The sequence below is a fragment of the Neoarius graeffei genome, chromosome 5 (assembly GCF_027579695.1).
Source record: "Neoarius graeffei isolate fNeoGra1 chromosome 5, fNeoGra1.pri, whole genome shotgun sequence".
NCBI classification, from domain to species: domain Eukaryota; kingdom Metazoa; phylum Chordata; class Actinopteri; order Siluriformes; family Ariidae; genus Neoarius; species Neoarius graeffei.
The window spans coordinates 54,944,744-54,963,149 of NC_083573.1; the positions used below are offsets into that span (position 1 = coordinate 54,944,744).

The window sequence follows — 18,406 nt, forward strand, 5'->3', positions numbered from 1 at the left end:
TGTATCTGTTCTATTCAGAAGAGCTCAGACAGCTGTAGTCTTGACATGGATTGCTAAGACATCCCTTTTATATATTTATTTATTGTTATTTATTAATAGCTTTTTGGTTGTAGTCAGCTTTCCTGAGCACCTCAGTGCAATGAGTGCTCAACTCGCTTGCAACCATGAAAATTTCTGTAGTGTGCCACTGACAGTGAAACGGGTGCATTTGTATGTAAAAGAGCATTTTATGAACAAAAGTCAAACTGCACACTCCAAATCCACAACTGTCTTAGGTTAGTACTTATTTTCCTTTCCTCTTTAGGTATTTCAGTAATACCTCTGTAAGAATTTCCTTACAGAGCATAGAATGCATGAAGTTGTTTGGGAAGCTTTTGAAAAATAAAATTACTAATCTACCTTTAAAGGGCTGATGACACGAACATGACTCTATGCAATTTCTTAAATAAACTATACAACATGGCAAACATGTTAGATTTCTGTTATAATTACGTGAAAAGAAGCTGTTGTTACGCGAATATCCAACTTTTAATTGCACAGCGCAAGAAAACTGGGTCCGTGGCTCGCGGCCATGTTGTGACGTCAGCGGAAGAACACGCTGCGGTTCACTGGCTGTTCTACTCAATGGAAATGGCGCATGAAAATGCCGGTGAACTCTCTAGCTCTTCCTCTTCTGGGAGTCTAGAATTGTGTTGTGAGTGGGATAGATCGGAAGAATCAAGTGATGACGAACACGGGTGCATCCAACCGTACAGGTTTGAACCTGTTACTGTGCAATCTGAGAGCGACTCCAACTCCGAGATGGACAGCGGACAGGCAGACAGCCCAGCATTGAACACCACAAGGTTGGATAACAAGGATTGGTAGCTCAACCCGTATTTGTTCAAAATGTTACGGAATCAATATTTTAATATTGTGTATTGTTGTCTTGCATGTGTAAACACTGCTTATATCATGTAAGCCGTATGCTACACTGAATACATAGTTCCTAATGGAGCATGCAAACGGCTAACATAATAAGCTTACAACTGCCTGATCCGTGATACATTTAGGATAATATTGGCAGGCACGTCTTCTAGTTTATGGCTTCTTAGTTTTATCGTTGAATGAAGCAAAATATTTGATAACCTACATCAGCGTAAGCAAATGACAATCTGTAGCCTACTTGTCTGGCTAAGTTAGCTTTCCCTCAGTGTTTGCTTTGAGAAACAAGCTTTCACAAGCAAATACATGACTGATATCACGCGGACTTTATGATTACATTTATGATTATCATGAATGTGTACTCTATGATGTGTACTCTATGATGTGTACTCTATGAGCGCTCTGGAGCGAGTGACTTCCAAGATGGCCGCGCAGACCGCATGGTTACTATTTTTAGCATCATGTCGGAGCACTCTATAGCTGTACGTACCTTTATCTTATGTCGTTTCTCAACACATGTTCTGACAGTTGGACTGTCTTTGGAGGAGTCGCCTTGTCCCAGGCGACTGCTGGATCCGGCATAGCTACTAGTAGACCCCCTCCGGAATACTGTAGGCACTGCTGATGGTAGCAACACACGTTTGTGCTGAACTGAACACCCAAGAGATTCCTTTAAGCTGGGAAGGGTGTCAAAACAATCCAAATCGAAGTGTTCAGAGCACAGGACGGATGTTGGTGAGGGCTCCCACTTGTCACGAGTGCGCCTGACTTGCTTCACCCACTTCGCATGCAGCTCTCGGGATCTCTGGGAAACTTGAATAAACTTACCCCATCCTTGTGGGTTTTGGAGCAAAAGCCGGCAACACAACTCGAAGGCATAATAACATATATATATATATATATATATATATATATATATATATATATATATATATATATAATATTATAATAATGTATAATAATAGTACTAATAATGATAAACTGAACACCTGTCGCATCAACAACAAACTGGTAAGTGAGGAGGAAGATTCTTTCGCTGACGTCATATAGCTCCTCCTCCTCCTCCGTCTCCTGGGTGCTGCAGCCCCGTCAAATTTGCCCAAATAGCCGCGTTTTTTATCATAACTTGTAAAATAGGCGCCTTTGTGAATTAATATATGGATCATTGGGAATTACTTTTTATGTTATAAAACATCGCCAAAGATGTCAAAAACGTGTCATCAGCACTTTAAATTTTTAATAGAATTAACCTTTTAGTGGTTTTGTTCAACAGATGCTTGCAATGCAAACAAAATAATCCCAAAAAGTGAAAGGTCCCACACTGCTACTGGCTGTTGCGTATCACTCTCGCCCTTACTTCCTCACACAGCTAATTGGCCATGAGTACTGATACAGCTTAGCTAGTCTGGTAAATGAACGTTATCTACAGCAACCGGGTGCAGATATGAATAAAATCTTTCATCTTTATCTTCTTTGGGCATATATGCATATGATATTTAATTGATCTTGAACTTTCTGGAATAATATTGGTTGATGGTCCCTGTTTGCTCTCTTAATTTTATCATCAGAAATTTTGTAATAAAAAAAAAAGGCAGTTGAGATAGTTAGTGCTGAGGGCAGTATACCTTTTAAAAAGTGGCAGAATCTGTCAAGTGGAATCCATTCTGGATTTGAGGCCTTGGAAAAAAGCATCTGATTGATGAACCTGTCACACATCAGAGCCAATGATGATGGAGCATTCAGCATGCGCCTCGGCTAAAGATATTCAATATCAGTTTTTCACATCTCCACATACTTCATGTGACCATACATTTTATTTACAAGTCAATTAGATCATCCACTTTGTTTACATCAGAGCTCATTTTACTTGTGGACCTCCACAAGTCCAGTTACTTCTTGAAAGGGTATTGTCCAAGGAAATACCCTACTCCAAGACTGAAGTTTGCAGGTGATCACCAGCCTTTTAGAGAGTTTTCGGTTCACACGAAACAAAAAAAATTGAAGTGTTTGGCTAGAGTGATCAGTGGTGTGTATGGAGGAAAAGACTGAGGCTTTTATTCCTAAGAACACTGACTCAACTCTGAAACATGGGGTTGGTAACATCGTGTTGTGTGGGTGTTTTGCTGGAAAACGGACTTGGTTGCAACTGGATCTTTCAGCAGATCCCCAAGCATACCAAAGCTCAAATAAATCTATCTATTGGCTATTATTTTGAAACTACGTCATAGGGAAATCACGAAGATGCCCCAGTTGATAGGAAATGTATATTAATATGAATTGTGTGATGTGAAAAATTGAGTTAGCTTAGGTTAAGGTAAACATTTGTCCTCAATTGTATAATGCCTCTTGTACACAAATGTGACTGTTACTCAACTAAAGGACTGCTGAACTAATAAAATTCAATAATGCCTCTCATTCACATTTACAAATTCCATGTCGACATTAACCCCATTAGCTATGTTTTTGTAAAAGTTTTGTGCATGCACAGTGAATTTCAGTGTTAGTTGTTACAACGCCAATTCCAAAAAAGTTGGGATGCTGTGTAAACTGTAAATAAAAAACAGAATGTGGTGATTTGCAAATCATGGAAACCCGATATTTAATTGAAAATAGTACAAAGACAACATATCAAATGTTGACACTGTTTTTTGAAAAATATATGCTCATTTTGAACAGTGTTGTTTTTGGCAGCCATTTTTGATTTAGTTTTAGTCTTAGTCTTTTGGACGAAATGCTTATTAGTTTTAGTCACATTTTAGTCAATTCTGTCCTTGATAGTTTTGGTCTAGTTCTAGTTGACGAAAACTAAAAGGGTTTTAGTCCAGTTTTAGTCAGTCATTCATTTTAGTCGAAAAAATAATTACTTTAAAACATTAAATTAGGCCAATACAGAGATAGGAAATTGTAATCGAGGTTGACAGGTTGTGCATAACATACTCTCTACATAAACGCTGTCTAGTGTGCACGCTCTCTACATAAACGCTGTCTAGTGCGCACGCTCTCTACATAAACGCTGTCTAGTCTGCACGCTCTCTACATAAACGCTGTCTAGTGTGCACGCTCTCTACATAAACGCTGTCTAGTCTGCACGCTCTCTACATAAACGCTGTCTAGTGCGCACGCTCTCTACATAAACGCTGTCTAGTGTGCACGCTCTCTACATAAACGCTGTCTAGTGCGCACGCTCTCTACATAAACGCTGTCTAGTCTGCACGCTCTCTACATAAACGCTGTCTAGTGTGCACGCTCTCTACATAAACGCTGTCTAGTCTGCACGCTCTCTACATAAACGCTGTCTAGTGTGCACGCTCTCTACATAAACGCTGTCTAGTGTGCACGCTCTCTACATAAACGCTGTCTAGTGTGCATGCTCTCTACATAAACGCTGTCTAGTCTGCACGCTCTCTACATAAACGCTGTCTAGTGTGCACGCTCTCTACATAAACACTGTCTAGTGTGCACGCTCTCTACATAAACACTGTCTAGTCTGCACGCTCTCTACATAAACGCTGTCTAGTCTGCACGCTCTCTACATAAACGCTGTCTAGTGTGCACGCTCTCTACATAAACACTGTCTAGTCTGCACGCTCTCTACATAAACGCTGTCTAGTGTGCACGCTCTCTACATAAACACTGTCTAGTGTGCACGCTCTCTACATAAACGCTGTCTAGTCTGCACGCTCGCTACATAAACGCTGTCTAGTGCGCACGCTCTCTACATAAACGCTGTCTAGTGTGCACGCTCTCTACATAAACGCTGTCTAGTGTGCACGCTCTCTACATAAACGCTGTCTAGTCTGCACGCTCTCTACATAAACGCTGTCTAGTGCGCACGCTCTCTACATAAACGCTGTCTAGTGTGCACACTCTCTACATAAACGCTGTCTAGTGTGCACGCTCTCTACATAAACGCTGTCTAGTGCGCACGCTCTCTACATAAACGCTGTCTAGTGTGCACGCTCTCTACATAAACGCTGTCTAGTGCGCACGCTCTCTACATAAACGCTGTCTAGTGTGCACGCTCTCTACATAAACGCTGTCTAGTGCGCACGCTCTCTACATAAACGCTGTCTAGTGCGCATGCTCTCTACATAAACGCTGTCTAGTGCGCACGCTCTCTACATAAACGCTGTCTAGTGCGCACGCTCTCTACATAAACGCTGTCTAGTGTGCACGCTCTCTACATAAACGCTGTCTAGTGCGCACGCTCTCTACATAAACGCTGTCTAGTGTGCATGCTCTCTACATAAACGCTGTCTAGTGCGCACGCTCTCTACATAAACGCTGTCTAGTGTGCATGCTCTCTACATAAACGCTGTCTAGTGTGCACGCTCTCTACATAAACGCTGTCTAGTGTGCACGCTCTCTACATAAACGCTGTCTAGTGCGCACGCTCTCTACATAAACGCTGTCTAGTGCGCACGCTCTCTACATAAACGCTGTCTAGTGTGCATGCTCTCTACATAAACGCTGTCTAGTGCGCACGCTCTCTACATAAACGCTGTCTAGTGTGCATGCTCTCTACATAAACGCTGTCTAGTGTGCACGCTCTCTACATAAACGCTGTCTAGTGTGCACGCTCTCTACATAAACGCTGTCTAGTGCGCACGCTCTCTACATAAACGCTGTCTAGTGTGCACGCTCTCTACATAAACGCTGTCTGGTGTGCATGCTCTCTACATAAACGCTGTCTAGTGTGCACGCTCTCTACATAAACGCTGTCTAGTGTGCACGCTCTCTACATAAACGCTGTCTAGTGTGCACGCTCTCTACATAAACGCTGTCTAGTGTGCACGCTCTGTACATAAACGCTGTCTAGTGTGCACGCGCTCTACATAAACGCTGTCTAGTGTGCACGCTCTCTACATAAACGCTGTCTGGTGTGTATGCTCCATTGTTCACAGACTCGTGTTTCTGCCTCCGTTTAACATGTCGCAATGCACTGATGGAGCACAAACATGTCATGATGAACACACAACTAGAAGATGACCACGCTGTCCGTTAATGTAAATATGATGGCTAAACATGCTGCTAACGTTAGAGTAGCCAGGTGTGCTGCTGCTCATTTAGGCATATTAAGGCACAGCAATAGGTCTGAAAAGCTACATTTCCCCCCGTATGTTTCACAGTAATTCAAATATGGGTCAATATATGACAAAGCATTCAGTTGCTGTCCCACCAGTAATCCCTGCAGGACAAGTTTTACTCATGACATGTTAAGTGAATTTAAGTTAGCTTAACCAAGCCAACTTTAGCATGAAGCTAGCGGTCCTATTCATTTTCGCCAGGTCACGGTGTTTTGGAAAACTTCATAGGAAATTCATTACAGACCGATTGCTGAGTGACATTAACCAAAGCTAGCAAACGTATACATGATCTGTTAACAGGACTTCTTGTAATGTTAACTTACCGTCGCAGCAATAGCAGCATGGTGAGCCTTTAGATGCCTCTTGAGGCCGGTCGTATTCTTGCCACGTAGTTTATAGCCACAGTGTGTACCTCTGTCTCCCACTACAAGGCATTCCGTTTTATTTTCTGCTGGATTATGTGTAAAGTATGTCCATAAATCATCACGTCTTTTCTGCCCACCAAGCCCTTGTGCTGGCGTTGCCGCCACCATGGTCCATGAACTGTGTATGGCTGCCCTGGTGTGCACTGTGCCCGGACGTGCACTGTGCCCGGACATGCCTGGTGGTGGGCGTGACCAAACAAGGACAGGATGCAGGTGCATTGCTGATATTTTCAGCATTTGGCAGACAGATTGCATGTGCCGTTGGAGGAAACGCCATGCATTTTGATAGTCCTATAGCCAACCCACTAAGATTTTCGTCTCGTCAACGAAAACAACAGATACGTCTCGTCATATTTTCGTGATCAAAGAGTTATGTTTAGCTCGTCACTGTCTCGTTTTAGTCATGAAAAAAAGGTGCGTTAACAAAATAATTTCGTCATCGTCATCGTTAACGAAAACAACACTGATTTTGAATCTGATGTCAGCAACACGTTTCACTCTACTTTTAACAACATTCTGTAAATGTTTGGTAACTGAGGAGACCAATTGCTGTAGTTGTGAAAGAGAAATGTTGTCCCATTCTTGCCTGACATACAATTTCAGCTGGTCAACAGTTCAGGGTCTCCTTTGTCATATTTTGTGCTTCATAATGCGCCAAATGCTTTAAATGGGTGACAGGTCTGGACTGCAGGCAGGCCAGTTTAGCACCCGGACTCTTTTACAACAGAACCATGCAGTTTGAATATGTGCAGAAAGTGGTTTGGCATTGTCTTGCTGAAAGAAGGAAGACCTTCCCTGAAAAAGGTTTTGTCTGGATGGCAGCATATTGCTCTGAAACGTGTATATATCATATATTAATGATGCCTTCCCAGATGTACAAGCTACCCATGTCATGTGCACTAATGCACCCTCATACCATCACAGATGCTGGTTTTTGAACTGTGTACTGATAGCAAGCCGGATGGTGTCTCTCCTCTTTGGCCTGGAGGACGTGGTGTCCATGATTTCTAAAAAGAATTTCTACTTTTGATTCGTCAGACCTCGGGGCAGTTTTCCACTTCGCCTCAGTCCATCGTAAAAGAGCTCGGGCCCAGAGAAAGTGGCGGTGTTTCAGGATATTGTTTATATCTGGTTTTAACTTGCATTTGCGGATGCAGTAATGAACTGTTTTCACAGACGATGGTTTTCTGAAGTGTTCCTGAGTCCATACAGTGATTTCCACTACAGACACGTGTCTGCTTTTAATGCCATGTCACCTGAGGGCCTGAAGATCACAGACACCCAATGTTAGTTTTCAGCCTTGTCTCTTATATACAGAGATTTCTCCAGATTCTCTGAATCTTTTAATGATATTATGGACCATAGATGATGTGATCCCCAAATCCTTTGCAATTTTACATTGAGGAACGTTATTCTTAAATTGTTGCACTGTTTGCCCACGCAGTCTTTCACAGAGCGGCGAACCCCTCCCCATCTTTACTTCTGAGAGACTCCGCCTCTCTGGGATGCTCTTTTTATTGCCAATCATGTTACTGACCTGTTGCCAATTAACCAAATTAGGTTTTTTTTGAGCATTACACAACTTGTTCTGTCTTTTGTTGCCCCGTCCCAGCTTTTCTGAAACATGTTGCTGACATCAAATTCAAAATGAGCATATATTTTTCAAAAAACACTAAAATTTCTCAGTTTCAACATTTGATATGTTGTCTTTGTACTATTTTCAACAAAATATAGGGTTTCCATGATTTGCAAATCTTCACTTTCTGTTTTTATTTATGTTTTACACAGTGTCCCAACTTTTTTTTGGAAATGGGGTTGTATTTTTATTTATTTATACTATTTCAATTACTATAATTTCTATAGTAAATTATATTTAAAATGATTTCATTTAACTCCAAATCAAGTATTTTTCTTATTGTTAAAACATTTGCACACACCCTGAGCATGATCCAGGGTATTAGGCAGAAAAAGAAATTTACCAGTCAAAAATAATATTTTATATAATCCTGATAAGCGCCGCAGGTGCGAAGACGAGCGCCGCAGGCGCGAAGTCCCTCTAGGGGGGTCTGGGGGCATGCCCCCCCAGAAAATTTTTGAAATTTAGACTTCATTTCCTGCATTCTAGGACATTTTCAGGGTGAAATGGCGTGTAATTTTTGATCAGAAATATTGCATATTTTTACTTTGTATTTTTTTCAGTTTCACTCCTGAATGTATCAGATGTATGTATGGTGTTTGATTTGGTAACAAAAGTGAAAAGAAAATAAACAACAATGAATTGTATATAATCTTTTGATCTAGTTACAGTATTTAATAAAAAAAAAAAAAACCAACAGTATTCTATTTTACCATACCCCAATGAACCCCCCTTGTTAATCAATGTATCACACATACCTTTTCTGTCTTTTTGTGGAAAAACGAATCAGTTTTTGTCACATTCAATTTGGGGCGTTTGTTGGGATTCATCTTGATCCAGAAGAGTGAGTCAGCAAAAAAAAATGCGGTTCTCCCGCCAAGAAAGAGGAAACTACAACGCAGGGTGTTTGGCAATTTTCGACCAATCAGAATTCGCGATTTATTCAGTCCGCATGTTACAAGATTCAGTGCGGGCCAAAATGGCGGAAACGATGAAATATTCTGATTTTTCATTTCAAGTTTTCAGTATTTTTCGTATTAAACTGTGTTTCTTACGATTTGTAAATGATGGCGGAACCACACACGGACTGGCCATCGGGAGTAGCGGGAGTTTTCCCAGTGGGCCGGTGGTTCAGTGTGGGCCAGCGGAGAAAAAAAAAACAAAAACAAAAAACAGTTGCGCGCTGGCCTTTAATATGATAAGCAATGTTAACAGTTTCTTTAACAAACTGTTAACATTGCTTATCATATTAAAGGCCAGCGCGCAACTGTAATAAGCAATGTTAACAGTTTGTTAAAGAAACTGTTAACATTGCTTATCATATTAAAGGCCAGCGCGCAACTGTTTTTTTTTTTTTTTTCTCCGCCGGCCCACACTGAACCACCAGCCCACCGGGAAAACTCCCGCTACTCCCGATGGCCAGTCCGTGTGTGGGCGGAACATAACTGGATTTATCGGATGACATGTGGGAGTATTCATGTGCGAAAATTTTCGGCATTATCGTCCGTTTCAGTATCCGTCTGTGTGTATACTTGCCCGTTGAAATCGGCAATTGCCCGTCAAATTTACGGGTGGACGGGTCTCTGCCTAATACCCTAGCATGATCATACAGATAGGCCAAAAATGCAAGTGATGAATCAGGAAACTGCCAGTGGAATTTGTGATTCTTATATGGTCAGATTTGACTAGCAGCTTTGAGGAAGAAGGACCATTTAATGTTCTTGAACAGCATGTTTTCCTCACCATTAAATTGTCAGTTACTCATTTTTCAATTCGGCAAGATTGACAAACAGCAGTCTGCCCTGCAGCAAGGTTCAATTCAACGGTTCAGTGGCTCTATTCCCTTTGGGGGAGAAAAGGGCTTCATGATCCAATTTGACCTTGTTCATCTGACAGCGTCCTCAATAAAATAATGATCATACAACAGGCTTAATTTTCATTGGAGGAGATACAGTGGTGCTTGAAAGTTTGTGAACCCTTTAGAATTTTCTATATTTCTGCATAAATGACCTAAAACAACATCAGATTTTCACACAAGTCCTAAAAGTAGATAAAGAGAACCCAGTTAAATAACTGAGACAAAAATATTATACTTGGTCATTTATTTATTGAGGAAAATGATCCAATATTACATATCTGTGAGTGGCAAAAGTATGTGAACCATTGCTTTCAGTATCTGGTGTGACCCCCTTGTGCAGCAATAACTGCAACTAAACGTTTGCGGTAACTGTTGATCAGTCCTGCACACCGGCTTGGAGGAATTTTAGCCCATTCCTCCGTACAGAACAGCTTCAACTCTGGGATGTTGGTAAGTTTCCTCACATGAACTGCTCGCTTCAGGTCCTTCCACAACATTTCGATTGGATTAAGGTCAGGACTTTGACTTGGCCATTCCAAAACATGAACTTTATTCTTCTTTAACCATTCTTTGGTAGAACGACTTGTGTGCTGAGGGTTGTTGTCTTGCTGCATAACCCATCTTCTCTTGAGATTCAGTTCATGGACAGATGTCCTGACATTTTCCTTTAGAATTCACTGGTATAATTCAGAATTCATTGTTCCATCAATGATGGCAAGCTGTCCTGGCCCAGATGCAGCAAAACGGGCCCAAACCATGATACTACCACCACCGTGTTTCATAGATGGGATAAGGTTCTTATGCTGGAATGCAGTGTTTTCCTTTCTCCAAACATAACACTTCTCATTTAAACCAAAAAGTTCTATTTTGGCCTCCTCCGTCCACAAAACATTTTTCCAATCCCCTTCTGGCTTGTCCACATGATCTTTAGCAAACTGCAGACGAGCAGCAATGTTCTTTTTGGAGAGCAGTAGCTTTCTCCTTGCAGCACTGCCATGCACACCATTGTTGTTCAGTGTTCTCCTGATGGTGGACTCATGAACATTAGCCAATGTGAGAGAGGCCTTCAGTTGCTTAGAAGTTACCCTGGGGTCCTTTGTGACCTCGCCGACTATTACACGCCTTGCTCTTGGAGTGATCTTTGTTGGTCGACCACTCCTGGGGAGGGTAACAATGGTCTTGAATTTCCTCCATTTGTACACAATCTGTCTGACTGTGGATTGGTGGAGTCCAAACTCTTTAGAGATGGTTTTATAACCTTTTCCAACCTGATGAGCATCAACAACACTTTTTCTGAGGTCCTCAGAAATCTCCTTTGTTCGTGCCATGATACACTTCCACAAACGTGTTGTGAAGATCAGACTGTGATAGATCCCTGTTCTTTAAATAAAACAGGGTGCCCACTCACACCTGATTGTCATCCCATTGATTGAAAACACCTGACTCTAATTTCACCTTCAAATTAACTGCTAATCCTAGAGGTTCACATACTTTTGCCACTCACAGATATGTACTTTTGGATCATTTTCCTCAATAAATAAATGACCAAGTATAATATTTTTGTCTCATTTGTTTAACTTGGTTCTCTTTGTCTACTTTTAGGACTTGTGTGAAAATCTGATGATGTTTTAGGTCATATTTATGCAGAAATATAGAAAATTCTAAGGGGTTCACAAACTTTCAAGCACCACTGTATATACTAGTATTCCTAATCACAGTTTGACGTCTACACCATTATAAAGGAACTATGACTGAGCAAATCAAGGATAATTGGTGATAAATGAATAACAGGGGTTCGCTGGCATAGATACAAAGCATTACTCTTCCATAGCGGCCATTGTGCTCTTCCAGTGTTCTCTACACTGATACAAATTTAGGATGAATGTTTATTTGTTTTCCTGAATCAGCTCTTGCAAATAATGTCCTAGTTAGCTGAGTCAAGCTATATCATCTAACCAAAGTTAGACTGCTTAGATAACGGTTTGTTTGATTGCTGTTTCAAGGTAACAGTTCAGAAAAGGAAGCTAAGCCAAGAGCTGGAGTTAAAATCGAACAAAAATTGTTTTGTTGGACTATGTTAAATATGAAACATTGTGTGTGTCAAGCTATATTTTTAAGATAACGCATACCTTTTAATGAAATTACATCAGTGTAGAGGGGTGTAAAACAGTACAGAGAAGAAGAAAGGATAGTGCCGAGCATACAGAAATAATATTTAAGCAATGGTCAATAAAGCCATTCAGAAGTAACGACGTGATTAGAAAAAACCCTGGTGTCCTTTCTCATTGTGCGTTTTTATAGAACCCTTGTGGTTAATGACTTGCTCTCAGTTAAAGACTAAGGACAAGCTTGGAGTAATTTCATTTGCGATTGAAGAAGCTGATCAGCTGGAAAATGGGCTGTAGACATTGATTTACGCACTACTATATAATGCTTTTGTGGCTGTCTCTGATTAACAATGGTAATTTTATTTGACCTGCATCCATTTTGTATGTAAATTTCCAATTTAACCTGGGATTTAAAAAAAACAGACAGAAGTACGTGCCTTTGGAGTGAAAAACTTACTGCATCACTTCTGCACCAATTATGAATCGCTATAGATTTCCCTGCTTAATTCCCCTGACAAATAAAAGGCCAGAGCAGCATGTGTTTATTCGTGCATTGTATCGCCTAGAATTTAAATTTCAATGAAGCACGGGGCGACACAGCTAATTGGGTAAAGATGTGCAACGTTCTCCGAGTGAAACTTGGAAATACTGTTGATGCATTACAATTCATGCAAGACATTTGATTTTGAAATTAATTAACTTCCACTCTTAATCACACTGTTTCAGATTGTTTCTCTTTTGACCATTGTCCTCAATTATGCAGATGGTGAAAGCTAATCAATTCTTCCTCATTTGCTGCCACTAAATGCTGTGGAAATCATTAGCTTATTAACCTCTATTTTATGTCAAGTGTAGTTTGGGGGGCTTTTCAGTTCCCTCTAGCACTTTATAGTGTAAGTGATATCACTGGTCAAATTGCTGTCAAATAATATGACTTGTACAAAAAGAAATGTCCAGAGACTTCCAGTCAAATAAGAGCGTTTTTTTTAATGAAGCTTCCTTGAATGGCTCGCTTTGCAGGACTTTGTTGTGAAGGTAATCCGCTCTCTGGAGAGTCCATCTTCAGTCATCCGAGCCAAGGCCTTCCTGGTGCTCCTGCAGGTTTTCATGAATAACCGGGAGATGCTACTTCTGTGCTGCAACTCCAGGTAACCAATTTTTGGAAATGGGAAGATGCTTTGTGCATTTACTTTATTGTATATCAGTTGTTCTTTGTTATGGCTTTCTTGACGTACTGCCACAAATAAAACATCTCATCTCATTATCTGTAGCTGCTTTATCCTGTTCTACAGGGTCGCAGGCAAGCTGGAGCCTATCCCAGCTGACTACGGGCGAAAGGCGGGGTACACCCTGGACAAGTCGCCAGGTCATCACAGGGCTGACACATAGACACACACAACCATTCACACTCACATTCACACCTACGGCCAATTTAGAGTCACCAGTTAACCTAACCTGCATGTCTTTGGACTGTGGGGGAAACCGGAGCACCCGGAGGAAACCCACGCGGACACGGGGAGAACATGCAAACTCCACACAGAAAGGCCCTCGCCGGCCACGGGGCTCGAACCCGGACCTTCTTGCTGTGAGGCGACAGCGCTAACCACTACACCACCGTGCCGCCCAAATAAAACATTATACCTCATATTTATAACTTCCACCTTTACTAAAGCCTTTTTTATTAGAAAACTGTCCATTTCTCACAGGTGGATTTTCATACACGATTTAGTTTAGTCACTATGTTTAATCTATGGGCTGTTTGGTAAAAGTACATCATGTCATCACTGCAAAAAATGACATCTTAGCAAGTGAATATATCTTAAATATAGTTGTATTTATTTAGTATTAAGGGATAATATTACAGAAAATCATAAGAGTTCTAGACTTTTTTTATTACTAATTTCAAACTTTAAATACATTCACTGGCCACTTTATTAGGAGCACCCACACACCTGCTGTTTTATGCAGTTATCTAATCAGCCAATCCCTTGACAGCAGCATCCATCCATCCATTATCTGTAGCCGCTTATCCTGTTCTACAGGGTCGCAGGCAAGCTGGAGCCTATCCCAGCTGACTACGGGCGAAAGGCGGGGTACACCCCGGACAAGTCACCAGGTCATCACAGGGCTGACACATAGACACAGACAACCATTCACACTCACATTCACACCTACGGTCAATTTAGAGTCACCAGTTAACCTAACCTGCATGTCTTTGGACTGTGGGGGAAACCGGAGCACCCGGAGGAAACCCACGCGGACACGGGGAGAACATGCAAACTCCGCACAGAAAGGCCCTCATTGGCCACTGGGCTCGAACCCAGAACCTTCTTGCTGTGAGGCGACAGCGCTAACCACTACACCACCGTGCCGCCCCTTGACAGCAGCACAATGTATAAAATAATGCATATACAAATCAAGAGCTTCAGTTAATGTTCACTTGAAACATCAGAATAGGAAAAATTGTGATCTCTGTGACTTTGACTATGGCATGGGTGTTGGTGCCAACTGGACTGGTTTGAGTATTTCAGAAACTGCTGATCTCCTGGGGTTTTCACACACAGCAGTCTGTAGAGTTTACACAGAATTATGCAAAAAACAACAACAACGAGTGAGCGACAGTTCTGTGAGTGGAAACATCTTGTTGATAAGAGAGGTCAGAGGAAAATGGCCAGATTGGTTCAAGCTGCTAGGAAGGATATAGCAACTCATAGCAACTCTTTACAACTGTGGTGAGCAGAAAAGCATCTCAGCATGCAACAGCAGAAGAGCACATTGGGTTCCACTCCTGCCAGCCAAGAACAGGAGTCTTAACTCAAGAACAAGCTCCTATTAAAGTGGCCAGTGAGCGTAGTCTTGTTTTATTGACAAATAATTGTTCTAATTTTAATCATTAATTTCTAGAAAGAAGCAAAATTAACTGCCAATAGAATGAGATCATTTAAAGTTGGAAATGCTCATCTAAAAAAAAAGATTATTTAATCTTGTATGAGTTATCATAATCGCATAATAAAAATATTAGCTAAACATGCCCATGTCCAAGATATTTTCACTTACTAAGATAGTTTTATTGCATTATTAAACAATCTTTTTTTTGCATGTCTTGCTTTCTTCCTGCCTTTACCTCCTTCTTAACTGCTAAATTCTGAGGTTTCTCAGTTGTCAAATATAATGTTCTACATTTTCTACAGTGCTTTAAGTTATCAGAAATTAACTTTAGTTTTAGAAATTGCTATTAGCATTTTATACAAGGAATATTGCAGTCTTTTTAGAGTAATCTCACTTGTCCAACCACTGATGATTTTTTTAGTCCTTCCGAAAGTGCTCATTAGAACAAGAGTACAGCAGATTTCAAAAGGGCAGAACCCAAATACACAAATTAGCATCAAATCTGAAATGATGGGAGTATCCTGTCAAGCTTATCTTATTATTAGATTTTCAGAAGATTGTGTTTTGCTTGTTGAAATATTTGTATCCCAGGAAAAAACACACTTCTGTACAGTAGAAGGTTGAACAAGGTCTCATGAGGCTGTAAACTCAAATAGATGAGGTTCTCTCCCATTCCCCAGTTTCCTATGTGAATGTGATTTTGAATTAGTTTGCCATGTTTTCAGAAATGTCTTTTTAATCATGAATCGTTTTGACTTTCTCGTGCATTTTGTCTTTATTGCTGTCACTCAAAATATTTTGTATAACCATCAAAGGAATTTGAGTCCATTAATTTCCAGGATGAGACCGGGCTGTTTTCTAAATCACATTGCTGAACCCATGATTAGATTTAAGCTTACTTTTCCTCAAGCACTTTTTTCCAAGCCTCTGTCTTCTACAAAAATATCTGTTTCTCCTGGATTAAAAATAAACAGAGAGTCTCTTTAATTTATACGTAATTAATTTGAATACAGAACAGGTTGCTCAGTACCTTATTTGACCTCAGTCCTGTCTAATAAATAAAGTAAATCATAACCACCATCCATTATGCTTAAGTAAGGAATCAAACCCTAAGGTGTGTGCTGTTATTGGAAAATAATCCATAATTATTTCTCTTATACTGTACCAATTTGCTAATGATTAATTTTTTATTTATTAATAAGGGAGTTATTTGTTTATAGTTCCATTAAACGTTATGGAATGACCATGAGACAAGTTGGTATAAAGGCTATAAACAGAAATTCCCTCATTAACCTTTCTTTTTGCTCTCTGTTACCATTAATGAGACCAAAAAAAAGGGCAACTTGTCATGTTACTGATAACCCGGAAAGCACAAACTCCTCTGTTCTGAAGACTGTCCCGTGGCACAAAACGTACTGACTGTTGCAAAGCATCGACATTCGAGTCTCCTTGCCTAAATGCTTAAGAAATGCCTGCTGACAGAAAGCTTATGCCAATCAAAGACTATACGTGTTTCTCTTTGTTAAATAACATGCTTTCTTTAAATCTGTTTATTATTATTCTTAGATTATGTAGATCATCCACCATACATGTACAGTGCTGAGCGTAAATGAGTACACCCCCTTTGAAAAGTAACATTTTAAACAATATCTCAGTGAACACAAACAATTTCCAAAATGTTAACAAGACAAAGTTTTAATATAACATCTGTTTAACTTATAATGGGAAAGTAAGGTTAATAATATAACTTAGATTACACATTTTTCCTTTTTGCTCAAATTAGGGTGGTGCAAAAATGAGTACACCCCACAACAAAAACTACTACATCTAGTACTTTGTATGGCCTCCATGATTTTTAATGACAGCACCAAGTCTTCTAGGCATGGAATGAACAAGTTGACGACATTTTGCAACATCAGTCTTTTTCCATTCTTCAACAATGACCTCTTTTAGTGACTGGATGCTGGATGGAGAGCGATGCTCAACTTGTCTCTTCAGAATTCCGCAAAGAAAATAATTTCTTTACACCACAAAGGTGAAGGCTACAAGAAGATCAGCAAAGCTTTACTTATCAGTCAGAATACTGTAGCAAAAGTGGTACAAAAATTTAAGAAAGATGGAACTGCAACCATCTCACAGAGATGTCCAGGTCGTCCACGGAAGTTAACACCTCGACAGGAGCGTCTTCTGATGAGAAGGGTTGAAGAAAATCAGCATGCAAGTTCACTGCAGTTATCTAAAGAAGTAGAAAGCCAAACTGGGGTGACTATTTCCCGTGACACAATACGGCGTACACTGCAGAGGAATGGCATGCATGGATGCCGTCCACGAAAGAAGCCTTTCCTAAAGCCCAGGCACAAAAAAGCCCGCCTAGAGTTTGCCAGGGCCCATGCTGACAAAGATGAAGACTACTGGGACTCTATACTCTGGAGTGATGAGACCAAGATAAATGTTTTGGAACTGATGGCTTCAAAACTGTATGGCGTCGCAGAGGTGAGGAATACAAAGAAAAATGCATGGTGCCTACAGTGAAACATGGTGGTGGCAGTGTCCTTATGTGGGGCTGCATGAGTGCTGCTGGTGTCGGGGAGCTGCATTTCATTGATGGCATCATGAATTCACAGATGTATTGCTCTGTACTGAAAGAGAAGATGCTACCATCACTCTGTGCCCTTGTTCGCCGTGTACTTTTCCAACATGACTAAACACACATCTAAGGCCACTGTTGGATTTCTGAAGAAGAACAGGGTGAAAGTGATTCAGTGGCCAAGTATGTCTCCTGATCTGAACCCAATTGAACACCTATGGGGAATTCTGAAGAGACAAGTTGAGCATCGCTCTCCATCCAGCATCCAGTCACTAAAAGAGGTCATTGTTGAAGAATGGAAAAAGATTGATGTTGCAAAATGTCGCCAACTTGTTCATTCCATGCCTAGAAGACTTGGTGCTGTCATTAAAAATCATGGAGGCCATACAAAGTACTAGATGTAGTAGTTTTTGTTGTGGGGTGTACTCATTTTTGCACCACCCTAATTTGAGTAAAACTGAAATATGCGTAATCTAAGTTCATATTATTAACCTTACTTTCACATTATAAGTTAAACAGATGTTATATTAAACTTTGTCTTGTTAACATTTTGGAAATTGTGTTCATTGAGATATTGTTTAGGTGGCACGGTGGTGTAGTGGTTAGCGCTGTCGCCTCACAGCAAGAAGGTCCGGGTTCGAGCCCCGTGGCCGGCGAGGGCCTTTCTGTGCGGAGTTTGCATGTTCTCCCCGTGTCCGCGTGGGTTTCCTCCGGGTGCTCCGGTTTCCCCCACAGTCCGAAGACATGCAGGTTAGGTTAACTGGTGACTCTAAATTGAGCGTAGGTGTGAATGTGAGTGTGAATGGTTGTCTGTGTCTATGTGTCAGCCCTGTGATGACCTGGCGACTTGTCCAGGGTGTACCCCGCCTTTCGCCCGTAGTCAGCTGGGATA

General features: G+C 40.8%; 1 protein-coding gene across 6 annotated transcripts in view; it reads left to right on the forward strand.

Moving 5' to 3' along the window:
* The window catches only part of ulk4 (unc-51 like kinase 4), a 227,467-nt gene that overhangs the window by 82,582 nt on the left and 126,479 nt on the right, over positions 1–18,406 (forward strand). For all 6 annotated transcript variants that reach the window (XR_009654740.1, XM_060922070.1, XM_060922071.1 and 3 more), the window contains exon 22: positions 13,059–13,186. Coding sequence is in view for 5 of the 6 variants with exons in the window: in XM_060922070.1 (XP_060778053.1) it covers positions 13,059–13,186 (128 nt within the window). In the remaining variant the exon portion in view is untranslated. The remainder of the gene's footprint in view (positions 1–13,058; positions 13,187–18,406) is intronic.